The following is a 26,623-nucleotide window of genomic DNA, read 5'->3' as shown; positions in this document are numbered from 1 at the left end:
CTATACTATTCTAAAAACTCTCCCTTCTCTACTATTTTCCCTTACTAAATTATTGGTTACCCCATGGTCTGTCTCTTCTGGATTTCTGTCATCTCCAAGATGTTCAGCATGTAGCTGAAATCAACTCCCTTTCCTGTCATTGCATCATCAACATCAAGGTCCTTCATTCACTGCAGATCCTGTATCCCCAAGGCAGATGGGACTCTCAGGAAAAGAAGGTCCTGTACTACCACCAGGCCTTGAAAATTAAACTTTCCAGCTTCTCTTGTAGAGATCTCCTGAAATTCTTACCAAGCATGCAAGAACTTCTCACTGATTTCCCAGTCTACTACCATCAGAATTTTAAATGTTGAAAAATGTTGAGCTAGTTCCACTCATACTTAACTCCGAACAGCCACCTATCATATCTACTCTTCTATCCTGATACTTACCAAATCACTGCCAGGACTTCACCTACTTCTTTCATTCTACTGCATCTTTTTGCTATGTCTATACCACAGCTAAAACAATGAATTCAGCTCATACAGACATACAGCTACTAGCGAATACAGATATTGCCATCATCCTAATATATACAGGTGTTTTTGTGGAATATACAGAACTCTGCAACGCTGGGTTGATGCCTTTACTGACAACTAACTTAGCTAGCGTGGAGAGTTTAAGGTACCAAATGAGTTCCTGTCAAATTACAATAACAATGTAGACATAGGTTAGATATGCTCATTCCATCTTCACATTTGTGTTTTTCTCCCTATATTCTGTCTATGACTGAATTGATACCCTCCCTCCTATGAACTGAAGACTTCTTGTCCTTCTTCAAAAGCCGCTCTCACGTTATTTTTATCATGATCTTGCACTGCTGTTCTTTGTACTGTTCTCATCCTCATGCCAACTGTTTCTTCTAAAATACAGAAGTGCACAATTCCATCTACAGTATAATCACATTTACAGTGTTATCACTGAAGTGATGACTACCATCACTTTATCTGTCTGCCTTTTAAAATTTAACTCTTAAAAAACAAAGACAAATTTGTTTCTCACATTTTGGTACACACTGATTATGCAGTTGTACAAACATATGCAAACTCTGCAAACTTCTGATGTTAGTATTTACAATTAAAAAAAAAAAGAGTTAATTAGAGCAACTTATTTGTACATACATTTGCAAAGGTCTGAAAAAACAAAAATGGCTTATAGGATAGACATTCTGCACCTCCAGTAAAACAGCACCTTAAGTATAGTAGGTACCTTTTCTGCATCACTGAAGTGAAAAATGCAATTCCCAAGGCTAATACATCTCCCCAAGCAAAGACAAAGATCAAGAGATTAAGTAATTCAGTAAAAAGAAAAGCTTACGTTCCTATGAAAATCTCTAAACTAACATAATGCTAATTTACTAACGTGTGAAAGCCAGAGATCTGTGTAGTTGAATACATCCACCAAGCCCACATTCTTTGTTCGACTAGGCTTACATCTCATAGACATTAAAATTATTCCACTGTATTACACAGTACTTGAGCATTGTATAAGGGATTCAAACAGCAAATTTTATGTAGTTTTACACTGAGTCTTCAAGATTTTCGTAGAATTTATGAAATTCACAAGATATCTATCCCTCCAAATGTTTTAAAATTACAAACCATTATGAAGTTATTCTAACTTCTTCTGAAGTATTTTGAGGTTCATTAAGCAATACTAACCTTTTTCATTTTTGGTGCCATTAAGTTTACAAAAACTGTCGGTGTTTCTTGACACAAATCTTCATAACATTGGAGAAGACCCTGTTAATTATTAGAGAAGTGTAATTTCAAGAATAATATTTTAAATACTGTCTTTACTGAAGCAAACAGCCTAATATACAATAAAATCATCAGAAAAGACAAGAAACGTAGTATAGGAATACTGCTGAAAAAATATATTAAGTGTATTAAGTGTATATTAAGAATTTTACAGAAACAGTACATACCTACATAAATCATTTCTGGAAGGTGGTAAAACTGTGTCATGTTATATTAATATATCAAGGAGGAATGAAAGCAGCCTTCACGCCACACATTTTCTAGTCTCGGTGCACAACGGCCATTGAAACTGGGTGTCTTATGCTTCAGTCAGTTAAAGTTCCAGTTATAAACTTAGTTTTAGAACATCCTTTTGTCTTGTCTTGTGCTACGGGCAAGCGCTTGCGCGTGAGAGAGTGAGCAAGCGTGCCAGAGACCACTTAAAATCTTGTATAGCACGCCTTTTAAAATTTTAGAGCAAATACTACAACAGGGATCAGAAATTTGACTTCTCCGGTAAACACTGACGAGTTCTTGATGTTTTGTGGGTCACCATATCTTCCAAATAAGATTATATAAGAATTCCAAGCTATACTTCTCAAAACCTCCATAAAACTGCTTTTTATTGATTTTCAAAGCTTGAATACAGTTTGGATAGCTCTAATTGTTTTATCACCAGAATATATTCATCACACCATAGGAAATGAAAAAAAATATATATATATATTTTAAGTATTTCTGTATTTTTATGCATTTATTTTTATATATGTATTTAATATTTGTTGATATAGGTAAGCACTTAATCACTTATGGACGCAACAGCTAGGCACAACAAGCTTTTCAAATACAGTTTTCTAAGTCTACTTGCACATTCCATGAATTTACTCTCCCCTTAATTCCAGCTTTAGCATGCACCCAGGCCGACATGTGGTGTTTTCTTCTTTTTTTTTTTTTTGTTCTCTTTTACAAATACGTAAGAACTCTAACTCCTAGAATAAGTGTGTCACTAAAGGACAGCTATCATAGATTAATCACAGAAAATCAGAAATCATTTCTTTAAAAAAGTAATAGCGATCATTTTTAACCTTACCTCTAAAGACAACTTGTTTGACTTTAGGTTACTTTCTATTTTTACTATCCTTTTTGCTTGCTCTGGTACTTCCAGACCCAACTTTATCATACACTTAGTTTCTCGGACAATCTCTGGAATTTTGGGATCAAAATTCACCACGAACTTCCCAGTTTTAGGATGGCGCACAAGCAGTGTAGCTTGTAATGCTGTAAAGATACTTTCACATTAATTACTAAGATAAGCAATTATTTCTGTTATATAAATTATCATGGAACACAGATTTCTAATGTTTCTGTATAGTGAATAAAAAAAGTGTGGTATCTTTTAAAATAGCTTCATGCTGTTTTCAGTTAAAGAAAATATACAACCGACTGCCACAGTATCAGCTGTCTGCCATTTAAACTTGCTTTTCACTAGTTAAACAAGCATCAGACCCAGCATTATTTTTGGCATAATTTTTTAAGTCAAGCTAAGAAAAAATATGAACCTTATTTTCTAGGGACCTGGAGACCCCAAATTCTTAAGAGATACTCAGTGTCTTACAGCAATATGTTCAGAGGACAAATGCTTAGGTAGGGTTATTCTAGAAATTCTGAACTAAACAAAAGCCCAAAGAGTAGGATTTTTAATGAATCTCTGTTGACTGTGCAACGAGATTTTATTCTTACGGATTTACCTGCAGATTTGAAGCCACAAAACGTCTATGACTTACATAACAAATATACTTAGATTTTTAAACACAGATTCTCATTTAATCTTAAAATATTAAAGCTTCGTTATCAAACAATTTTTTCTCAGCATAAAGTAATACTTTTCTCAAGAAAAACTGAGATATCCCAACTCTATAAATTGCTATCACGGAAAGAAAACAGGAAGAATTATTAAATAGCATATATGAAAATAGGACTACAAAAATGAACTACTTTGGGCCTTAAACAACTTCTGCTGCACTGCTTCCAGTTACCCGCCAAAAAACAGCAAAAGGAATCTGTAGCGCTCTTCATCAAAACCAAGTTTCAAAGCCACACAGGACAGAGATTTGTATTATTGGACCTGCTTATTGGATCATGATTAATTTGAACATTTTAAGGGTAAATGAGGCTTAAAGACTTGTCCAATTTGATTTATGTAAACTTAACATTCCATAACGGACAATAAAAGCCAACTACATATTTACTTACCATACTGTAACTGTGAAATTTCTTTCACCCACGCATTATGATAAAGTACCTCAAATTCCACCAAAACATAGGAAATTTTGTTGTATAATCGAACAACTGCTTTGCCTTCTAGATTTGTCAAGATACCTGAATTTTTCTATTAAAACACAGTACGTTCAAGTTAAAAACTATATCAAAAGAAAAGCATGCTATTAAGGTTCTTCTTAACTACTGACTATACATTATTTAAGCTTACAGTATCACAAATTATATTTACAGAGTTAAAAACTGTATCGAGTATTTATGATTCAAGCTTACAGCATAATGAAGTCAAAAGAACTTGCAAGTAACAAATAATAAATATATATGAGAGCAACAATTTTATTATGCCATGTTACACATCTGTAATTCCCAGTGAAATGGATACTTAGTTCTACTCAAGACTGAATTGCAGCTAAAAAATTATTTTAAAAAAAATCCTCTTTTTAATAAGTAATGCTACTTGTGTCACTCTTCTCTGGAGCAGATTTAGGTGATCGTTATTCCCATCTAAGGGAAACAGGAAAATAAAAGCCTCCATTGCATGGAGAAGTTAGCAGGAGACCCTAGATACTTTGTATGAAAAGCACTCAAACGTTTCAAGAAATATGATTGCTTTAGCAGGTCCTAGTACAGCAAGATTCTGACTATTCCAACAAAGGACGCTTCAGGAAATCTAACGTCAACAAATCTCCAGAGGCCATAAACGTCAAAGTTCACGTGGGTGACACCAATCTTCAGCTGTATGTAAAGTGGGTACAGAAGAGGCCATCTGCAGTGAAGCTGGTGAGCGCATTCCCAGTTGCAATACTGCAGCTGTTGTGTGGGTCCTTATAAATAAACTTGCTTTTCAGTCGCACCAGAATATGCACACCAGACAATTTTAGGATGTCAGACGGTCCATGTTTTTGCCTTGAGGTACTCTTAGCAATGACTTAAAGAGACACGATTCTCCTTAGAGAATCCTGCACAGATATAGAAACAGAAGAGGTGGATATTTATTTAAAATACAGGAGGTAAGTCTTATTTACAGGCCTTAGCCTCATCCATTATAGGCAGAAGCAGAAAAAACACCCATTGTCTGGAATTGTGAATGTTTCTTTGGATGGTATTTTATCTGAAGACATCAGTGACAATGAGTCAGTACGTATTTCCAATAGCTTAGGGCGCTAGTTCAATGGTAAGTCAAAGAAACACTACACCTTCAGCTCACAACAGTGGTTACCATGGAGCCTATCTTTTCTAACTAGCAATTCACATACAAATACACAGGCTGCCCAGTATATGAAAAGTGACTGCATCAAAGACACAAACAGTATGGTCACTCTACAGAAATAAGTTAATTAAGGACAGTTCATTAGTTAACAAAATACATAATTTTTCCTCACGTCAACTCACATGGAAATAGTTGATTGGTTCGCTTATCCTCCTGAAAAGCTGCCTCACCCACAGAATCTTTCCTGCTACAGGTGGCATGTTTCGAGCAAGAGGAGGGTCATCTTTCTGAAGTTGGTAAAGCTACAATAAGGACAATATAATTAAACATATAGATTAAAAAAAAACCCTGTTGTAGTGTTAAACTGTTTTTCTCTGGTTCCATAATTTTTTCCTCCTCCTAAACTGAAAATTTGTATGGAACTACATGACAGCTGGCTGAAAGAAAATGTTATTGTTTTCCACACATGTATATCTTTTCCGAGATAGACACATTGATACCACTATCATGATTGCCTCCTGTCTTCATCATCTTATGCTGTTTCTTAGCGTGCTTACATATGACAAGGCCTTGAGTGTATCAACAGGTTCTGCAACCCTTTCCACCCCTCCTACGAGCTGAGCTGCCAATATTCAAGGCCAGGCCCAATATGGTGCAGCTGTGTAACTTTGGATCAGCCTGCTGTGAAAAAGCTGTGTAAGAAAGTGTTGTGAGAAGCCTTGCTGTCACCTTTCTTCTTTGGCTTGGTAACTGTCCTTGGCAAGGGCCTGAGCTATGTTGTTAACTGAGAGATTCTACCTGAACAGAAACGTCAAAATTGTTCTTCAGATCTATGCATCTAATCGACAACTAGTGTTTGTTCCTTTCTACTCACTTCCCATCTTGTAAAGGCTTCTGTGTATACAGCTCATGCTTTTATTTGTGTCCAAGCTGAGGGAAAAAAAAAGAAGCCCTGTTCACTGAATGTCTGCATTACAAGTAGAGCAAAATTTGGCCTGAAATTATCACATGCCACATCTGCAATGGACAAATTATTTATGCACTTTAGAACCAATGCTGCAGTGGGAACAATTTTTCATTAGAAATAACTTGCCTTACAAAGATAAAAATAATCCAATAATGCCTATTAAATAGTTATAACTAGCCAGTTATAACTAAAGAGAAAAGTTTGAAAAGGAGACAAAGAGAAATATTTGTATCCACATAACTTCAGGCACTCAAATTCATGCTGTCATTCCATCATCAACAGCAGTATTGTTCAAGCAGCCACCATTCTCTTCATTTACTGCCACTTTTTCTTGTCCCTATACTGCCTCCTGCACAGTACCAACAAAAACACATGAGTGGCCTCATGGTGAACTGGATAAAGATGGTGAACTCATCTGGATGACAACACCTCAAAAAAAATTTTTTTTTTTTGGTTGGGAAAAAGCAGCCAGGGTGGGAGCAGTGACTTCTTAAGCAGGCAGTACTACTGAAAATCTGTTCATCAAATTAGGCCATGAATCAGAGGTTCAGGAAGTCTTATACATAGTGAGCATACAGGCAAAGGACTCTTAAGAGTGGTTCAGAGTAGCTATTGTTTTAAGTTACTATTTGGAAGAATCTGTCGTTCTCCAGTGAGTGCAGAATTTATGGAAGCTTGCCTCCTCATGAGGACCTAAGTGTCGTTCATTTGACCAAAGCTATACATCTGTCAGAAAATATTTGCATCAGGCTGGTTTTCCAGATTCTCTTTATCCTCATTGAAGAAGACTGCCACTTCAGGGGAATTATTTTAATCTTCAGGGTAACATTTAAAATAGAGGAATTGACTCTAGAAGTACCTATTCCTTTCCTGAGAACACTTGTCTAGCTGAGATGCAGAGGTACATTTCACAGACATCTAAAATCAAGTTAAATGAATGCCTCTCTTGTACTTAAAGTCAGGTGATGTGAACAGTCCCCAGGAAGTCAAATTCTTATTTGTGTTACAGGCACTCTATACTACACAAATCATGGAAAGTTACCTTAAAATGATCATAAAACACAATTTACGCCCCCCACCCCGTGTCTCTATTTTATACTGTCACAGCAGTGTCACCCTTCTTTTTTTCTTTTATTTACTTGCGGAAGGAGTAATAGCAAAGATTTTGGCTTACAAAGTAAAATCTTTATGAACAAATATTTCCCAAAAGGTCCTATATCTCATATTTGCCTATATACTTTTAGGCAGACTGTCTAAACAAGTATGATCAGTTAAGCTTTGACAGTCAGCTAATGAAATAGGCAGAGGAACAAATAAAAATTTTTCATAATAAAATTATTATTTTAACATAGTATTCTAGCTTACTGCAGAGGAATAAAATACCTTTTTAGTAGCTTCAAGTTCTGCAACATAACGTTGAAGAATACAACCAATTGTATGTGTTATTTCTTCTTGAAGACATGGCATTCTCAGATTTTGAAACCTGCATTGGATTAGAATTAATTGCAATTCATTAAAATGAATACATAAAAATGGTATTTCTGAAACACAAATGCTTTTTTTTTTTTTTTTTTTTAAATTTTGGGCTACAGGAATGTCACATGACATGAAAGAAGTGTAAATCTAGAAAACGCTTCTGGATCTGGGATTTTTTTGCTCTAAGTTCTGCCTTGGCTTTTTTTGTGGATTTTTGTTTGTTTTAGGGTTTGGTTTTTTTTAAAGTTCTTCTTTTAACATCCTATGTATTTACAAAATAAACTGTAATGAAATGAGGAAACAAAAGAATATTTTGACGCATATTAGAAAGCTAAAACCCCACCTTCCTATAAAGATTACATGGTTAAGAACATCAATAACAAAGAGTTCTTGATTAGGCCATTAGTTCTGAAATTAACTGTGTTATTTAAATTGTGAAATCAGATATTTCGAATTATTTTAAAGTATTAAAATAAAAATTTGCCAATACCTTTGAAGTAACTGAAGTGCATTCTGTGAAGACAAAATTCTCCCAAAACAGGTACGCATAAATGTCTGTATTTGCATCTAAAAGACATAGAACTTACTACAGTTTTTCTAGTCATATAATAGCATTTTGAAGGACGATAATTTCTTAATATAATACCATTTAAAATTGTTATTTCTTATAAAGCACAAAATAGCAGCCTTAATTGGTCTCTGCTGAATAACTTTTTCAAAACAGCTGTAACTTTGTTCTGTCTAAAATCTAACCAAGTTATGAACCAACTCCACCTAGATAATTCTTTCGGGTCTCATGACTTTTATCATTTTAGCTGCACAGTGACTGACCTACAAGAAGAGAACTGAGTGCTATGTCTTATAGCTTCCTTTGGAAGGAGGAGAGATGGAAAGAGCCTCCTGTGATCTGTCTAGGAGTCTCACTGGGAATGTGGACCTTTGCCTGGGCACTTACTACCCTCGAACTTAGAGGTCCCAAACATGTAGGCATCGTTTGAACTAATTTCCCCCAATCAGTTTCATTTTTGCACGCTGAGTGCACTTGTGGCTCCTAGTCACTTGCCAAAGCTCTGTATGTAACACTGCACTGTAGTGGAACTTGACGCTTTAATTCCCAGAAGAGGCCCTGACTTGACACGAATACCCACTAAATGAAGGCACACACAGAAACTATGCGTACATACAGACGAGAAAGCAGGCAACTATTTCATTTCTTTTCAAATATATATGTGTCTGAAGCTAAGGACCTTTAAATATCTTCAAAGGCAAACTATTAAGAGTTAAGTAAAAAGCCATTTTAGTACGTTTTGAAAATTCTTAAAAAATTCTATCAGAAAGCACAAAAAAACCCCAACGTCTCTATCTGCAGTCCAAAGCCTCACTGGTGTCCAGGCAGATATTGAGTAAACAGCGATGACATTTCTCCCCAAGTAAATCATAGATAGCAATATTATTTACCTCTAAACCTTCAATTTTTGCCATGAAGTCCACAAAATCTACATCAAATTCTGTTTTACGTGGATCAAGGATGTCATATTGTTTCTTTTGAACAGTTTGGTAGATATTTTTGAATTTTACTGCCATAATATCTATCCCTTCAATGGTAGACATACTCAGTGCAGAAAAAGTTTGTACAATAGTTATCATCTCTGTAATCTGAAATATAAAATATTTGTGCTCCTAATAAATAATTTAATTAACTTGTTACTTCCTCTGCAAACTAAAACCTGAGTAAAATTGACTAAATAAGAGCCAGTCCTCTCAGACTACGACACCCAGAAATGGTAAAGGGTTCCCCCCCACCCCCAAATCTGACTGTTTGATTAAATGGGATAATATGGGGGGGGAGGGAAAAGAGTTAAAACATGACATACATATATCAATGATATGAAGAGATTTCACAATATTAAAAAAAAAAAACCACACACAAAGATTAGTGTATATATATTGCATGATATGGAAAAATGTCAAAGAATGCCAGACTCTTTACCTTGTGCTAACTTTCCCTATTATCAACTTTTTTAACTCTTCCGACCTTATTCTGCACCTAAGAGCACCTATGATCTTTTCCACGCAGGGTCTACCAGCGCTAATTTAAAATCTTTTCATCGGGTTAGCAAGCCAAATGTTAAGACTGCACCAAACAACAGAATCATGAGAAGAACAGTGTTTGGTGGTAACAGGAGTTTTTAAATGACTCAGGACACTGTTCGAAAAAGAAAAAAGTAAGATATGAGGTGGGATATTATTCACTTAACTTTAAACCTCCAAGAATAGTAGTCTAACTCTAGATTAAGTAGGTAAATTCTCTCCATACTAACAGAAAGAAATTGACAAATTCAGAAGGACACGACAAACTAATTGGCTAAAACAGTACGATGAACTGCTCTGTGGAAGTGCCTAATTTCTCTCAATAAAGAGTTACAAACTCCTTCACAGGATGATTAGGAGCATATAAAGCTGAGTTCATCTTTTGAATTGTTCTTTGGGGGACCTGTTCTTCGCTACTAATAACAGCCTGCAGGATACTTACTTTTTCTAATCTTCTACAAAATGCTTCAAATTTTCCAAAAATGTACATCTCCGACACTTCAAATGTCTTTTCTCCTAGAGTTTCCAAAATCTGTTGCCTTGTTTTATGAAAGCATTTCTGATATTCTTTCAATAGAAAAATGCAGTCCTAAGAAGTCAAGGAACAAAAACCATACTTGTTATGCTGTGCTTATGGGTGAGAGACTGGAGAACAGTCACCCCAAACACACTGCCATCACAAAGCAGTTAATCATCACCAAGTCTAGTTTCAGTAACCAGCTAGTAATGACCTACGTACACTGGTTTTCTTTTTTGTTTGTAGCAAATATTTGTAAAATATTGACATAGACCCGTACAGTCCAGTGAAAGACATAACACAGGGAAATGATGCATCAAAAGGAGGTCAGGAAAGTTATAGCAAAGAATTGTTTAGAGGCCACTTAAGAGCAGGTGATTACTCCTGTTCTAAAAAAGAGATATTTCAATATTTATGAAAAGCCATTATTTTACTTAAAAACGGCCAGATTTTCCCTTGGATAAGGAGGAAATAGAATGCAATTTGGCATAAAAGTACTCCATCCGGACCTCAGAGGGCTTAAAGGAAGTTATTTGTAAGAGCTATTCAAAAAGGAAATTGTTTATAAGAGCTAATGAATTCCACCAAAATGGAAATCTGGAACTGACCTGAAATTTGAATTTAATTCAGCTACAAGAGGAAGCCTTAGTCAAAAAAACTTCTTTGAAAGAATTACCTGAAGAGCACAGAGCTACAGGGAGTCGTGGGGCAACAGCCAGGCAAATTGGGGTATGCAGCTGCATACTGCAATGCAGCTATGTTAGTAATGTTAGTAGTCTAATGACCAGTCATTTGCCATTATTTTTCATCAGATCTGATGACAACATGCCAGTCTATTATAAAAAGCGAAAACAAATGAAGAAGGGGGCCCTAGGTAAGGCAAAGAACAAGCTAGTTCTTGGGTAAACCTTCCCAACTGCTACGTTGGATTCTCTGGCACTGGAACTGCTGCCTCTCCCCAGTTTTGGAGGGGTCCTATAAGCACAGCTTGCAAACATGAAAAAGGTTGAAACTTCTGGCTATCACAGGGCACACGTGATTAAAATGTTTTTTACTTCCCAAGGAGGAAAACATCCAAAGATGAAATAGTTGTCCCAGAAGTTTTAAGCAGCACGGGATCTCATCAGTCAAAGAGGATCACAAGGGAAATCGACTAAGCAGGCATTTCCCTTAACAGATCCTCTGCGTTCAGGACAGCCTAGGCATTACAACAGCAAAGGCAAAAGTTCTTGAGACTGTACCTATATCTCACTGCAGCAATGCTGAAAATACCACCTGGAAACACTTATTTAGAAAATCTTCCCTAGTGGCAGTGGAAAGCAGATCCGGAAAAAGAGGTCACTTGCCTAAGAGCTTGAAATCACAGCTCATTTGACATCATGCCTTGTAGCTGACAACTCCAAGTTAAAGGGAAACTGAAGAATAAGCCCTCTTTCTCAGTTGTTTAAATAGTTGCCTAAATATTAAAATATTATCAGATGTAAAAATGATGATTAGTGAGAAAGGTAAAAATGATGATTAGTGAGAAAGGTAAAAAATTCTACGATCACAGGAGTCTGAAATCTTCAGTCAGTCCTTGGAAGACAGAAAACAAATTTTATCACAATATACAGGCAGTCAACAGAATGTCTAGATATACAGACATATATAACCACTGGCCATGAATGACAGGAAACAAGAAAAAGGTCCTGCTTTTTCGTTGAAAGGAACGTTCAGATCTTCAAGAATGCACAGATACTGGAAGACAGACTGATCACCACAATACCAAACTGAGTTTGCATTTCTCATACATGATAAATGTGGGCTTGTAGAAGTCACAGGATGACCTCAATAAGATAAACAATTAGAGTCACATCACCCCATTGCTTTAGGAGAGAGATACTGGATACATTTTTCTTTTGTCTCTCTAGACCTCATGTGTATCTATCCCCAGTCCCTCATAGGGACAACGAAATCCCATGTCTTTCAGGGTAAGATAGGAAGCCAACAGTTGAGGTCGGATAGAGAAGGTGGAAAAGAAGTCAATATTGGAAACCAGTAACCCTACCGTTGGAGTTAAGCATACTGCATGTGTTTAATTTGTTGTCAGTATGTTACCATCACCTGAAGAAGCAGAAGATTGCCTTGGCATTTAACCTTCATGAAGCACCAAGGAAATCTGGTATTGGAAGAAGCTACTATTAAAACATCACTATCCCAGTGGCAGTGGAAAATGGTATCACCTCAGAGATCCTCAAGAGGAAAGAACATGGATTATGCACGATCACACAATTCCTTGGTCCCAAATAGGGTGAAGATGTCAATTCCAGTCACTAAAGGATCAGTGTGATAAAGGTTAGGCTATTCTAATTTAACAAATGCCCACGGAAAACACTCAAGGCATCATGAAAGAAAACAGTGAAGAGGAAGTATGTGAAACACCTCCCTGAGGGGTAAAACCCATCCCATTTACCTGGACCATCATGAAAATATAAGCTTCTGGAGTCTTTGGAGGCCTTCCTTCGGCATTGCTTAGAAGTTGTTTCCCCTATCAATTCCAGCCTTGGGAAGCCATGTTCCTGCTTTCTGTCACTTTTTATACAAATTAGCTGATATATCTTGATTATTTGCAACTAAAAGCACATAAGACTACTATAATGACGCCAGAGAAAGGGTCACTGATAAAGGTGGATCTAACCGGTGTTGACCAGAAACTTGCTGTGCACCTCAGGATTTGAGGAAGCTTGAATCCGTTCCAAAAACGATCTTTTCAAGCAGAACACCATACTATCATGATTAGATTAATTCTAGTATACAGAATAATATAATTGGATCACCTCAGATGCGCCAGACTTTTACCAGCTTGAGAGTTCTGATTCTTTACTGCACATTTTATTTCTCTAACCATATTCTCAGCGACCATACCCTGGTTCTTCCCTGTTTCTTTTTTTTTTTTTTAAAGCTCCCTAACAGATTCAGTTTCCTCCTCCCTATAGCCTCTATTTTCTCACTTTTTTCCTTTTTAATTTATCTAGCATTCAAGAGCTAAGTTCCCTGTCTTGCTACTTTCACAGTATCGCTCATGCTCTAAAATCCTTTGAATGGCTTCCCATCTGGTGTCTTTTAATTAACAAACTCTTCATTCTCACTCTGAAAATTCTGTGTTTCCTTCGTACAGGACACTCTACCAGATCCTGCTTCTCTTTCTTTGTCAGTACCCTGTTCCCATCCTCTTTATGTTTTATTTCACATTACTAGTGAGGATGAAATAAGCCTCTCCTTGTGCATCATACGTCCTTATCCTGTATCTCCCATTTTTTCCCCCCCTCAGCTTGCTTTATCTGCTCTTCCTATTCATTCAGCTTTGTTTCAGTTTTTTTTGAATTGCTTATTATTCTTTAACGATGTATTGTTATTTTACATGTGCTCCCTTTTTATTTGTTATCTTCAAGTTCTATGGTTACTTTGAGTTGTAATTTATACATTCAATAGCTGTTTCTTTAGATTTTGTAAAATAGATATTTGCTTTTAAGAGTATTATTTAACCTCAAAGCACTGACTTAAGAGGAAATTTTTATCACACTAAATTATAGAATTCTAAATAATAAAATATTTGATTATAGAGCTGCCATTCATTAAGTATGCAATTATCAGTTAATATCAATAGGTAATCAGTTAAAATAACAAATACCAAAACACAAACCTTAATTTTGTTAATGACTATTGGTGTCTCCTGCTCCCATACACGAGACAAGCCACCATCTGTAATATATGCTCTACACGTCGTGACCATTTGATTCGTAACCTGGTGCAGACAAATGTAAACAAGCAGGTCTCAAGCTCATAAGGAAATTTACTTGTTTCTCAAAATCAGACAAAATTCCTGCACGCACGTCTTAGTACTATCAAAGTTCAGATAAATTTTATCTATGGGAATAATACAGGCTAAATATTATGTACATAAGCCAAACACCCTATAAAAAGTCTTAAAACATCCCCAGAAGTGTGCTTAAGTCTTCAAAAAGTATTTGTGAATACAGATAACGTATAAGCACGGCAACACACACAAACATAGAACGTTACCAAACTCAAGAACAAAGGGAAACGTTATTGAACTCTAACTAGTCTTCACTTATGTTGTCACTGTTACACTCTGTAAAGTATCCCTATTTAAACCCTACCATTTAAACAACTTTCTACCCTAGCAATACCCCTTTGCCTTGGTTTCCTATGGCTATGCAAAGGAGAGAACATTCTTCTACTTTTCAACTGCAGAAATTCAAAATTTTTTTAAGGATAGAGAGACAGAACTACAGGATGTGAATGCAGATATAGATAAGATCTCAGAGAACAGCTACAGGTAGACAGCCTTTTTTATCGATGAAATAATGTGGAAAATTCAAAACAATTCTACCCACACACCTGTTCTATAGGCAGGTCTTCAGAGTCCATAGCTGAATGGAGACTGAAAAACTGCCCCACTAAAAGAGCCTCACACTGTAATACAGTGACTGGTGAAGCTATAAATAGGACTGTAGCGTCATCTCTGGTATCTTTAAATAGAAGCACCTAGTAGCAGGGGGCACTTAAGGTACTTGAGCTTTAGTGGAAAAGCTTGGATTGATATAGGCTTTTTTTCCTAGCTATTTCGTAGCACAGCTTCATGAAACCAGTTAGTCTGTAAATTAGCCTCTGTAGTGAAATGCTCAGTCCCTTTCACCAAGGGGTAAAAGATACTACTAGCAGGTGTCAATGCACAAAAACAATTATCAATAGTAAATATAAGCAGCGATACTGTATAATCCATACCTCATATCTGATATATGGAGAACAGCCTCAGCCATGGACAGCCTCAGAAAAAGTCTCAGAAAAAGCACGTATTTCTTAATGTCCTAGCTCAAACTGAATTCTGACAATATAAAGTGTCACTTTACAGTAAAATCTGTGGTGCTCTTAGGGCGATATTGTTTTTTAAAAGAAAGAGGTGTAAGGGAGACTATAAGTTTCCCCTATATCCTTACTTGAGGAGATAGCTAACAGAAATGCTACGTTCACTGCCAGACAAAGAAAGAAACGGGTTGTCAAAGGTTCAAAGGGCTTGCCAATTATGGACAGAAGGACAAGGTTCAAATCTCACTAGGACTCCAAGTTCCTCAGAAAAAAAATGCACAAAGAGCTAGCCAAATGCTTAGCTGAGTTATGAGACAGCTACCTATACTCAACCACCTTAACAGCTCTTATCCAATCCTGCGATAGGAAAGCCAGAGTTGACAGGGAATGGAGTTGACATCTTAAATGCAGAGAGACACAGCCATATCCCCTCTTCAGGGGAGGGAATTTCTTCTTTAGTCTAAAATCATTTTACAAACCATCTTTTGCTGCAGTGAATACCTGGATTCTGACATTGACATTGCGATGGATATTTAGCTGGTCTTCATTTTCTGTTTAAGGGAGCATAGTTTATGGCCTGGGATTCAATTTATTTTTCAAGTATGGCTTCTGAAACAAGAATCTTTTCATCTTTCACATCTTTTCGAGGACTAGCAGTCAGACTTGACAGCCTTCTGCTTAGCTATGTCTTCAAGGCTGGTACTGAGAGAATTTTGGGGAGTCAATGATTTAGTAAAAGTCTGAGTAGGTGTTATGAAACTCAGGTCAAGACATTTATCAAGAAGATAAAAATTTAAAATTTGCTGAACACAGAATATCAACAAAGTTCCTTCTGGAATACAAGTCTCTACTGTCCTCTCCTGATCAGACTTCTCTTCCTTTTCCTTAGAGATATCCACTATTACTTTTTAACAGATGTCCTACTGATTTAAACAACTTTTTTTCAGCAAAATTACAATTTTTGTAATGATCACACTTAATATGTTTACCTTTATAAACAATGATGTCATTCTCTCAGAAGTATTGTAATATCTTGAAACACTGTGAATCATTCGTATAGCATTTATCAAGTTTTGTATTCCATGTGTCATCGATACCTTAAAGCAGAGTTTTGAGGAAAATTTTACTTTTCTAATCTCAGCATTTCCTATTCACAATTTCTAAATGACATGTTTCCTTAAATCACAGGAAACTTTTTGGTAAGATGCAATGACATTTTGAGGATCAGTTTAAAAAAAACAAACAAACAAACAAAAAGCTAATCTTGCTCACTAATTTTTAATGCAATCTTAACTAATAAAAACAACAAAACTCACACGATTTTGTCAGAAATCAGATCAGAGATTCATAGAAACATTTTAAATATGTTATTCTGGTGATTAAAATTGAACTGAAAAAGTAAAGGTTGAGTTTTTCAGCAAAAAAAGGGGGTATTTTTCTGAGAGCTGACAATGGCTTTCTGCAATTAACACTTTTGTTTCCCTTTAAGTACAGCTGTTAAAAATACTCTATGCAGTTAGATTGCGACAGTAATCATTATGCTACATGTTTCACTCAGACATTTCACAGAACTCACGAAATATCTGTCATAAAGTTCATTGCATTAAACATTTAAGAGTGCCTAATTCATTAAATCATGACATGAAATACCTAAACCTTTCATGCGTTTCGTGAAATGACTGTTCATATCTTTAAAATTAAACTATGACATTTTGTAATTCAACCACTTCCAAAGCATTTCCAGAAAATGATTAACAATGATAATTCATTACCAATATCCAGAAATTGTAGAGAATTTGTTATTTTTAATTGCCAAGCAGATATCAAATAGGCCTGAGCATTCTTGTAAGTGCGATTTCAATTGTGCAATTACAACTGACTGCAACATGTATCACATTACATGCAATACAATGTCCTCTGAAGGAGGTTACTGGATAAGACCTTCTCATCTGTTAACTGATCACTAGTACAGAGGGCTCAGTTCAAAAAGGAATTTTACCAAAAGCATGAAAGGCATCCACAGTCTACGGTACCACTGGAGGAATACTATCTGCTTAGAAAGTACCAAAAAACATTTCTTTATTTTACGTCCACAGTACTGTTTAGTCAGGAATCACTAGCAAATTATTCATATTTCCCTCCTGAAGTTATGAAAGCTGACAAAATAGTGACACTGAAAAATCGTCCCAAAAAATATAGTTTAAAGAAGAATCTCCAATGTATTATGGGAATATTGAGGATACTTACTGAAAGCTCTTAAGTACTTAAATATGCACATATCATAAGAGGCATGTAAGTGTCCTTTGTCCCCCAGCTCCTTCAGTCTTGAGTGACAGAAAATAAACACTCTCATAGATCTATTCCAGATTAGGTAAGAAAATCTTAGACAAACTGGGAAGACACAGAAATTCACTTATTTCATGGTATGTGTCAGCTTCCTCATAAAAAAGAAGGCAGAGAAGCAAAAATCCCCTAAAAGGATCCAGGAAGAGGACAGACACAACGATTAATCCTACAAAGACCAATAAATTAATTCTTTATGCTGAAACCAAAGGGATGGTTTGGCTCAACGCCAAGAAAAAACAGCGGGTACCCACCTTTTACCTGTTAAAGCCAGAAAGCTCTGGGATTCCACACTCCTTTGGAGAATAAGCAGAAGACAAGCCTAAAGGTCACATCTTTAGCACTTAAAGTACTACAGAGAAGAGCTGCACACTGACAACCATGCCACTGCAAATTCAGCCTGACAAAGGCACCATGATCTGATAAAGTATAAGGAAGACGACTCATCTCTACATCATCCTGCTTCATAGTGCAGTCTTCAATGACTGCATTTCCGAGCATCTGGATGATGATGCTGACAGAGTCAGGTACAAAGAAGGAGTGCAAAGCTACAGAATAAGCTTTCCAGGTGCCAGCCCTCAAGACTAAGGGCAGTTTATGCTGAATTTGACAATCTCTGTAGTACTAGAAGAGATGCCAGAGCAAATCAATGTCCAAGACCCAAAGGTCCTCTCAATAGGGGTAAATTTACACTGTGGAAGATGGCATTGAAATAAAGTTGCTGAATGCAGAATTTAGCGAGTTACTAAATGAGGCAAAAGGCATGATTTTGTAGTTCCTTTTCTCACAGTAAAGTTGATGAAAATTTCCTTGCCAGCAAATGACCAGCCTAAACAAACAGGTGAGAAGCTAACACAACGGTGCAGGTCTGGAAAGGCTCAGTTCTACAGCCCAGAGGCAGCGAGAAGGAACATGAATATCTAGCCAGAAACTTTAAAACCTAGCCTTCCCAGGATAAACTTGTGCCCAATCTCTCTAAAGCAGAGAGCGCTGAACAATTCGCATTGGCCAAACTTGCCAACGAATGACTGATGGTTCCAGGGTTGGAGGAAGCCTTTGCTGTTGACCTGAGCAAGATACCTTGCAGGCTGAGCTCTTGCTTGCAACATCTCCATGGCTTGAAGGAGTAGGACTGATGGCACATCACAGCAATGCGGCCCTTTCCAACACAGTACAAGCATTGTACTTTGAATTTCAATTTTGACTGTCACTCCACAACAGAGAAGCCAAGCTCCTGGAAGTAACTTTGGGCTGAAAACTCAAAGTAAATACACTAACGCTGTGCACAGACATAGCAAGTATTTGCGTTTGCGATAAAGGTGTGAAAGAAAGGTTATTTAATAAGGAGGAAAAGTTAATTGTCTCTTGATAAGACAATTTTAAAGGAATGGGAAAAAAAGAATACTGGGCTGTATAGCTATAGAGGTTTCTCTGATTCAAAAGCCCAGATTTAAACACTTGATCTAAATTTTCCTATAGTACCAATCACCTTGAACTACAAGCATGAACAGACATGTGATATTAAGCGCACACTAATTACTCTATCAAATCTGTATCTACTTCATGCTTAAGCCATTAATATTTAAAACATTTTTTAAAATCGCATATTAAATTCAACTCAAACTAGAACGCAGTTCTTCTGTAAAGCAGAATATATTTAACTTGGATGTTGCTATTTTTAAGTTGAATAACAGAAAATCCTGCCTAAATTATCTTGATCTTTGGAACAAAGTTCCATGAGATAAGAGAAAGTTATCCAAATTTCCTCACATTAAAGTAGGAACTATATCTAATTACTCTATATTAGTAAAATAACGAACTCTTTTAATAGGTTTCTACCCATGAATTTATTTGTTTGTTAAGATAAAAAGAATATCTCATTAACTTCATTATTAACAACCCTATGAAGCAGCTCAAATCCAATACACATTTGACTGTGACTTTTATGGCCTGGTACCTGGCACCCCCTAGTGATACAGTAAAGAGCTGAAGACAAACTGCTTCTTTAGTAATACTATTTATCATAGTCCTCTCTTCTACTATTACACGCAGTATCAGCTCTAGATTATATATTATCCCAGTCTTTCGACTTCCCCTCAGTTAAAACTTTGAAGTAGGAAAACTGCCATAAATTCAGAGGAAATACAACACTCCCTTGCAGAAATAAGGAGGTGGACCAAAACAGAATTAAATAACAGAGTGGGACAAGTAATTTTTCCCAGGGTATTTTCTCCTTCCACCTATACTGCAACAACCTTTCGAAACATATATCTATTATAAAAATTCTTAGATAATATTAAAGCTAATAACTGTTGCATTGAATTAGGGCTAACTGATTTGCATGGACAACCAATTATGTAAGTTCTGACTAGCTGATACTTCTGCAAATAGAAACACCTAATGCCATTATTTTCCATATCAAAATATTATTTTACCCTAAAAGAAACAACATTTAGAACCTCATAAGTTCCCCCCCCCCCATATAAGTGAAACCCTGTTATTTTGGTAATGGCTGTGTCATTATTCATCGACACATACGGAATTTTCAGTTAATACATATTTTAAGATCCTTTATCATATAAATACGTATCTGCTCTTACCTCATTTTAAAAACAATATTTCAGAACTGAGTTAATAGGTAATCACATGTATTTATGTTTATTAATAAAATATATACTTTAAAATAATTTGTTAATGTAAGGCATAATAACATAATTCTTTATTTTAACATGTAGCTTGAAGAATATGTAGAAAAATCAGTACTGCAAAGTAAATAGAAAGAAGAATCCTTGCACCCTGAAGCCTGCGCTGCGGACATTCTATGCAAATACTTAAACTATGCTCAAAGAATAATGAAGGGCGTACTTACAAGATCATAGTTATAAAGTGGTTGACAAACTTTTTCAAGTGTGCATAAATATTTCACGTTATCTTTTGATTCATTTGCTGCATCTGTGATTCTGGCATCTAACTCTTGCCACATCTACAGGAAAAAAAAATACTGTAAAAAAAAAAAAAATCTCATACGTTGAAAACTATTTCTGTTACTACATACAGATTTGCCAAAAATACACCTTGGTAACTTAAATTTTTAAAGGCACTGTCAAAAAATGAAATGTAACGCCTTTTCCTTGATGACAATTTTTTTCTATCCTTGACAATTTATATCCTTTCTCTGAATATAATAAGCACATTAGCACAATACCTACTTTTTCCTCTCTTAATTCGCCTCATAAAAATCTCTTAAATGCAATGAAACAAACTAAATACTGCGAGCTTTGCCTGTTAGGGTCAAAGCTAACATAAGAAGAATAAAGAATTACCTGTAGTAGTTTAGAATGTCCAACATTCAGAACATGTATGACAGCTTTGCAGTTTGGTCCTTTGATCTGCTCAATAATAAAATTAAATTTTGCAGACATACATTTCCAGTGCTCTAGTTCAGTCAGTGGACCTGAATCATCAGCTTCTTTTCTCATCTGCTGACTCTCAATCAGAACCTGCAATCAATTTGAAAATAATCAAACGTAAAATAGAATCTGTATCCCTGGCTAGTACTTGTCAGCCTGTACAAGTAGTAGTTATATAGGTACTCTAATGTTCAAGTTAAAACTGAACTAAAAATTTTCTCATCTTATTTAGCTTGTTCTTTTAGATGTGTCGTCTATACACATGGGAATACTGGCTGTACATATACACAAAAACTCCAGAAAGAATTTCCAATATTCGAGGGGCTCAGTAATCCTTGCACATGACAGATACAAAAAGGGTGGAATACGCGCCAACCTTTCCACTCCTCACAACTGCCCAATCCCAAAAGACTGAAACTTGAACGCTCAGGTATATACACATCCACAGTCTGACACAGAAACATTTGAAAGAGAATCTAAAGCCTCTTTGCATAGGTTTTGATTCCTGACCATAGCATTTTTGCCATCCCATGTGAACCACAAATATCCCGAGCTAGAAGTGGCATCAGAATTAGTCATTTATTTAGATTTATACTTTGAAAAAAAAGGCGCTTGGGAAGGACCTGGCGTACAGTCTGATTTAAGCCCAACAGGCTTCTAATAAATCTTCAGACATGCCTATGCAGTACATTAGAACTTGGTGCAGAGACTCTTGAAACAGCATTTGTTCAGGTGTGGGATGAGTGGTAGCACAAACTTAAGTAACATACAGAATATACCTAACAGCGCATATATGTCGTCTACACCAGCATTATTATTCCTGCAACCTTCTGTCCTCTCCTTCTTACTATTTGTGTATTAACTGCCCAGAAACACTTGTTCTTACCGATTGTAAGTTCTTAGGAGTAAGGACCGCCTTCCTACTTCAGTTTTGCAACACTTGGCATACCAAGGCGCAGATACAGTTGCAGTCTTAAATGACTTATGAGACTTGCCTGAAGTCAGTTATAAATATCGATCCACATTCAAGTTGGACTGAAATATTAAGACAACAACTTACTCGTTCAATTTGTCTATACCATATCATAAGTACTTCCTCTAGCTGGTGAACCATGTCAGGATTATCAGCTGCTGCGGTTACTTCCTCAAAGGACTGGAGTTTAGAAAAATTAATATAATCTATTTTTTTCAACTCAACTGTTCCTTCAATGCTTATTCTGGCTCCTGAAAAAAGCAATTACAATATAGAGGCAATTGAAGACTCTAAAATTTCTTTCTATGAGTGTACGCAAGTAACTTTGGAAACTTATACCTGTAATCAGTCTTGTTTCAATATAAGAACCATTCTACCGCAGTGACATAAAATAGAAAATTATCCTTCTAAATCCAATGTGTCCCTCCTGAGAAAATTTCTAGTGACGTGATTCTTTGAAAGCAATGTAACCATGCATCTATCACTTGAGCAATTTATGATTTTATTTTTCCTTGCAGAACAGGAAAACATATGTCAGAGGTCTTACAAAGGGAAATTCTTAAGTGGAATGTTTGTTTCCCAAAGGCAATGCTTACCTTCTAAAAATGAAAGGTATCTCTTAATTGTTTCCACAAAATTCTGTTTGTCTTTTGTTTCTTGTTTGCTCTGACTTAAAGCACCCCAATTATTTGTTGCAAGAACAGCTGGGAGAAAAATCTTTTCTATCATGTTCCTAACACCACATAGGAGTCCTTCAGTGGCATCCAAAACACAAAAGAATATATCCTGTATTAAACAGAATGATTGGTAGTAATGCAGTACCTTAGGCTGAAAACTATCTTCTAAAACCAGCATATTTTTATAAAGGCATGCCAAAACTAATTTAAGAAGGCACAATCTGTACAAAATACTGACACTTACAAATGTTACCATAAGATGTTAAACATACGGTTTTGAAAGAGGGAAGTCAAAAATGATTTAATATAGTTTTGAAAGGCTGACAGATTATATCTTTGTAATTTCAGTTATTTCCAAATCATATAGAAAGTCTGGAAATGCTCTAAATAGTATACAGCAATCAAAAATATTCTAAATGTCCACACTTAAAACTGTGTTAAGCAATGAAGTGCAAGTAATGAAAGTGTTCTGAATGTCCGTATCTTAAATTATATAAGCAATCACCTGACTGAATTTTTATTGTTTTTGATCAAATTTTTGCCTCTACTCTGAAACCAACTTTTATAAGTCCTGACTGTCTTTAATAAACCAGTATTTTAAATGTCCTTCCAATCAGCAATTACTAACATACTTCACATGACATAAATACCTATAAATTTCCCTTTTCCCCTCCCACCGCTCAAGGAGTTTGACCCAAAAGTCATATTTATGTCCAATACTGAGGCATACTCCAGTACTTCTAATAATGCTTTTCTGCTTTTACCTTCTCAGCTCTCAAAAGGAATAAAACACTCTTAACATATAACATAAAATATTATAACTGAATAATGAATCTTCTGTCCTAAGAGTTTGAAGTCATAGTAATTAGAAGATACATATACAGGACTGACTCTTATCAACTTGCTGTGCTTTGGAAACTGCTAGAAAACTGCTAGCTGGTAGCTATAAATGAGAATCAGGCCCACAGATAGCCAATGAAGTGGCTTATATAGCTGTAAAGCAGAAAAAAACATGTGCTACATAATTTATTTTGGATAACTGTGTATTTCACACATCCAAAGACACATGAAAAAGAAACATACAAGTAAACTTTCCCTCTCCTGGAATTTGCTGTAATGTCTTCTAGGCAAGTGTGACCCCTTTCAGCTTAGAGTGACATCTCAAATGTACTTACTGGCTTTAACCTCTTCAAAAACACCGAGGAGGAAAATAAGAAAGCGATTTAAATGCTGACTTCTTATTCAGCAAAGGTGTGTAAGACACTGAATTCACAAAGCGCCCTGAGTGCTTGGTGAGACAATGAACAGCTGTATTAATTCAGCAAAGTGGATAGTGTGGAGAGGCGTGTGATATAGCTTAACATTCCAAAACTCCATTTGCCAGTAGCTAAAGTTATAATGTTATAATAGTGAAACAAAAAAATGAAACAAAAACAGCTACTTTCTACCTTTTTAGTTTTTAAAATAGAAGAGAGAATACCTCATGAATAGTTTTTGCATCAATAGGGCTGTCATTCGTACAACGAACAAAAAATAAGCATAGTCCTACGAATTTGTCTGGTGCCGTGTCCACATACAATTTCATCATTTTACTTCCTTTTACAACTCCTGGAATTGTTCGACCACATTCTGCAAAGAATTTCACAGGCGTCACTATTTTTAAAAGTAGAGGTATTATAAAATGCTTAAAATTTATATAGTGAAATAAAATACAACATGAAATTAATTTATTTTCTTCTTTTGTGTGAGAAGCAAATTTCCCTCAAGGCAGAATCCATAGCTATGAATAACCATACAACTAAAAATCTACACCAAACATGCAAAGCATGCCTCACAAAGCAATTTTTGGACCACTGCACCGCACGGAAAAGGAGTTTGCTCAGCCTATCATCCCCGAGCAATTTGCTGGTGGCTGAGCTAGCTTGTATGTTGACTCACTCACCCTATCATAGAAGATACCACGTGTAACTGAAAAAAGGAAACAGGAGACAGAGTTCATTGTTTAGCTGAAGTAGGAAGGTAGTAAGACATAAGGGTAGCTAGAAGAGTGACAGGCATTAGCAGAGGTAGAAAAAGAAGAGTAGGCGTGATGACAGAAGGAAATGGTGCAGTATTACAGATCTTTAATGCCCTGTTCAAAAATATAATGTAACGAATATACTCTAGGAAGATGAATTAAGATTATTCTGGCAACTTTAATTCTGATTTTTCCTCATTTTGAGCACCCACCTTTCAACTTCTGCATTATTCTAAAAACTGAATAAGCTGTTTGCAATGTTCCTTAAAAAAAAAAAAAAAAGGCAAACTGAAAAAAAAATTGACAAATTCTATTACGTGGCAGCATATTGATGCACCTAAGATTCATCATCAGATCTGCAATTTTAGGTTGACCACACACATTTCTGTTGGTAGATGAGGAATTCCTTGAGGAATATCCAGAGATATTCCTTGACAGCTGAAGAATGGTAGAAATCAAGACTTTGAAGTTTAGCGTCAAGCTTGTGCAAGAAATTTGCTTAGTTGTTACATATCCTTCTGCTCATTTTCTCTAAGTGCGACTGACAGATTTTCCCTAATATAGCCTATATTAAGTTTCTTTTTTTTGCTCCCCACTTTCTAACTCCTTCTTGGCGTTTCAGACCTCATTTCTGAGGTTTTGCATGCCACTCACATCACAGTCTAACCACTTTTCCCCTTTGCATCTCCCCTATTCTAGTCTGATATGTATCAGATTTGAATTAAAAGAGCACACTCCTATAGGCTGCTTGGTACCAGTGGCATCACTGAACTGAAGATTTCCATTCCAGCACTGATTCTACTCTATCTGGAGCAGTAATTAAGAGGAAAGAATCACTAACCCTTAGCTGCAGCACGCTCAAGTAATTCTGAAGAGATGCAGTGTGCAGAGCACATCTATACAAAAGAGTAGTAAGAGGATCGGACACCTTCAGTTCCTCCGAGTATGTAATCCTATGCAATGTCATTGTCATGTATACTTAGGTAAGGGAACTACAGGTTCAGTGCTTACAAAATCATTAGAGATTTCAGACTTAAAACTCTATCTTCTGAGCATGTGAAACCTGAAACTTTTCAAACTTCTCTAAAACGGGCAAATTCCGACAGGTTTTGTGAAGGCAGGTTCTGCTTGAATGAATATGGGGCATAATTCCTGAAAGAAAAGGTTGTGACTGATTTAACATTGCAAAGTAACTGATCCTTTTATAGCCTTCTTTCCAGGAAAGGCTGAAATGCTTTGACTGAACGTTTTCTAAACAATTCACCTTGAAGCAATTATTTGAAACGCTAATTTTCAATTCTTATAGGGAAAAACTGCAAAATTATGAACAAGTGAATAATAGTTTTCTGGGGGGGGGGGGAAATGTAAATAAAATTAACAATAGATGGTGTTAAGTCTGCCTGTATGAATGTTGTTAAAAAAAATTACCTATCCCGGGTGCATCTCCTTCTTGATATACAAATTTCAGTGTTTTACTTCCTCCTTTAGCAAAAAATGTATCAAATGCTTCCAGCTGTTAAATCAAAATGTGAATACTGGTTACTCCAAACACTACATTTGAACATGCCTTTAAGATATGCAAAATCATTTGATTAGAAAGCTGTTTAAAGTTGTGATGTCATGTAATAAATGTTTTATCCTATACCGTTGTGAGAAATTACAGAACAACATAGCAGATCCTTCAAATACTACTGTCAATTACCAAACCTGCACAGACAGACAGGTGGCTGAGTTCCTGATGACAGTTTATCAAATGTTTATGCTCTCAACGAGTGATGCAGAAACACTGGAGGACACTTTGTCATTCACAGAGATCTGTAAGGCTAAACTATCTAACTGGAAGTAATCAGTCATAAGAGCCTTAGAAGTATACACAGATTTCTATGACATGACATAGCACACTATTGCAACCTTCCCCCAAATGTAAAAGATTTGTTTCTAAAACAGCAGTAATATGACATGTTAGAATTTTATTTTTGAGATATAAAGTGGCCACATTGGTTCCAAAACCTTTTCAC

At 36.0% G+C, this 26,623-nt stretch overlaps 1 protein-coding gene across 1 annotated transcript in view; it reads right to left on the bottom strand.

The window, feature by feature from the left end:
• DNAH8 (dynein axonemal heavy chain 8) overlaps positions 1–26,623 on the bottom strand; it is a 178,628-nt gene that overhangs the window by 131,834 nt on the left and 20,171 nt on the right. Inside the window, exons 5-20 of the mRNA XM_068939550.1 lie at positions 26,034–26,118; positions 24,069–24,217; positions 22,508–22,697; positions 21,999–22,162; positions 20,852–21,028; positions 20,398–20,511; positions 16,175–16,282; positions 13,999–14,100; positions 10,242–10,388; positions 9,167–9,364; positions 8,199–8,275; positions 7,616–7,715; positions 5,448–5,567; positions 4,032–4,167; positions 2,869–3,056; positions 1,701–1,781 (exon numbers count right to left, since the gene is read on the bottom strand). Of these exons, the coding sequence (XP_068795651.1) occupies positions 1,701–1,781; positions 2,869–3,056; positions 4,032–4,167; positions 5,448–5,567; positions 7,616–7,715; positions 8,199–8,275; positions 9,167–9,364; positions 10,242–10,388; positions 13,999–14,100; positions 16,175–16,282; positions 20,398–20,511; positions 20,852–21,028; positions 21,999–22,162; positions 22,508–22,697; positions 24,069–24,217; positions 26,034–26,118 (2,136 nt within the window). The remainder of the gene's footprint in view (positions 1–1,700; positions 1,782–2,868; positions 3,057–4,031; positions 4,168–5,447; positions 5,568–7,615; positions 7,716–8,198; positions 8,276–9,166; positions 9,365–10,241; positions 10,389–13,998; positions 14,101–16,174; positions 16,283–20,397; positions 20,512–20,851; positions 21,029–21,998; positions 22,163–22,507; positions 22,698–24,068; positions 24,218–26,033; positions 26,119–26,623) is intronic.

Source organism: Struthio camelus, chromosome 3 (assembly GCF_040807025.1).
Source record: "Struthio camelus isolate bStrCam1 chromosome 3, bStrCam1.hap1, whole genome shotgun sequence".
Classification (NCBI taxonomy): domain Eukaryota; kingdom Metazoa; phylum Chordata; class Aves; order Struthioniformes; family Struthionidae; genus Struthio; species Struthio camelus.
This window is presented reverse-complemented; position numbering and strand designations above follow the sequence as displayed.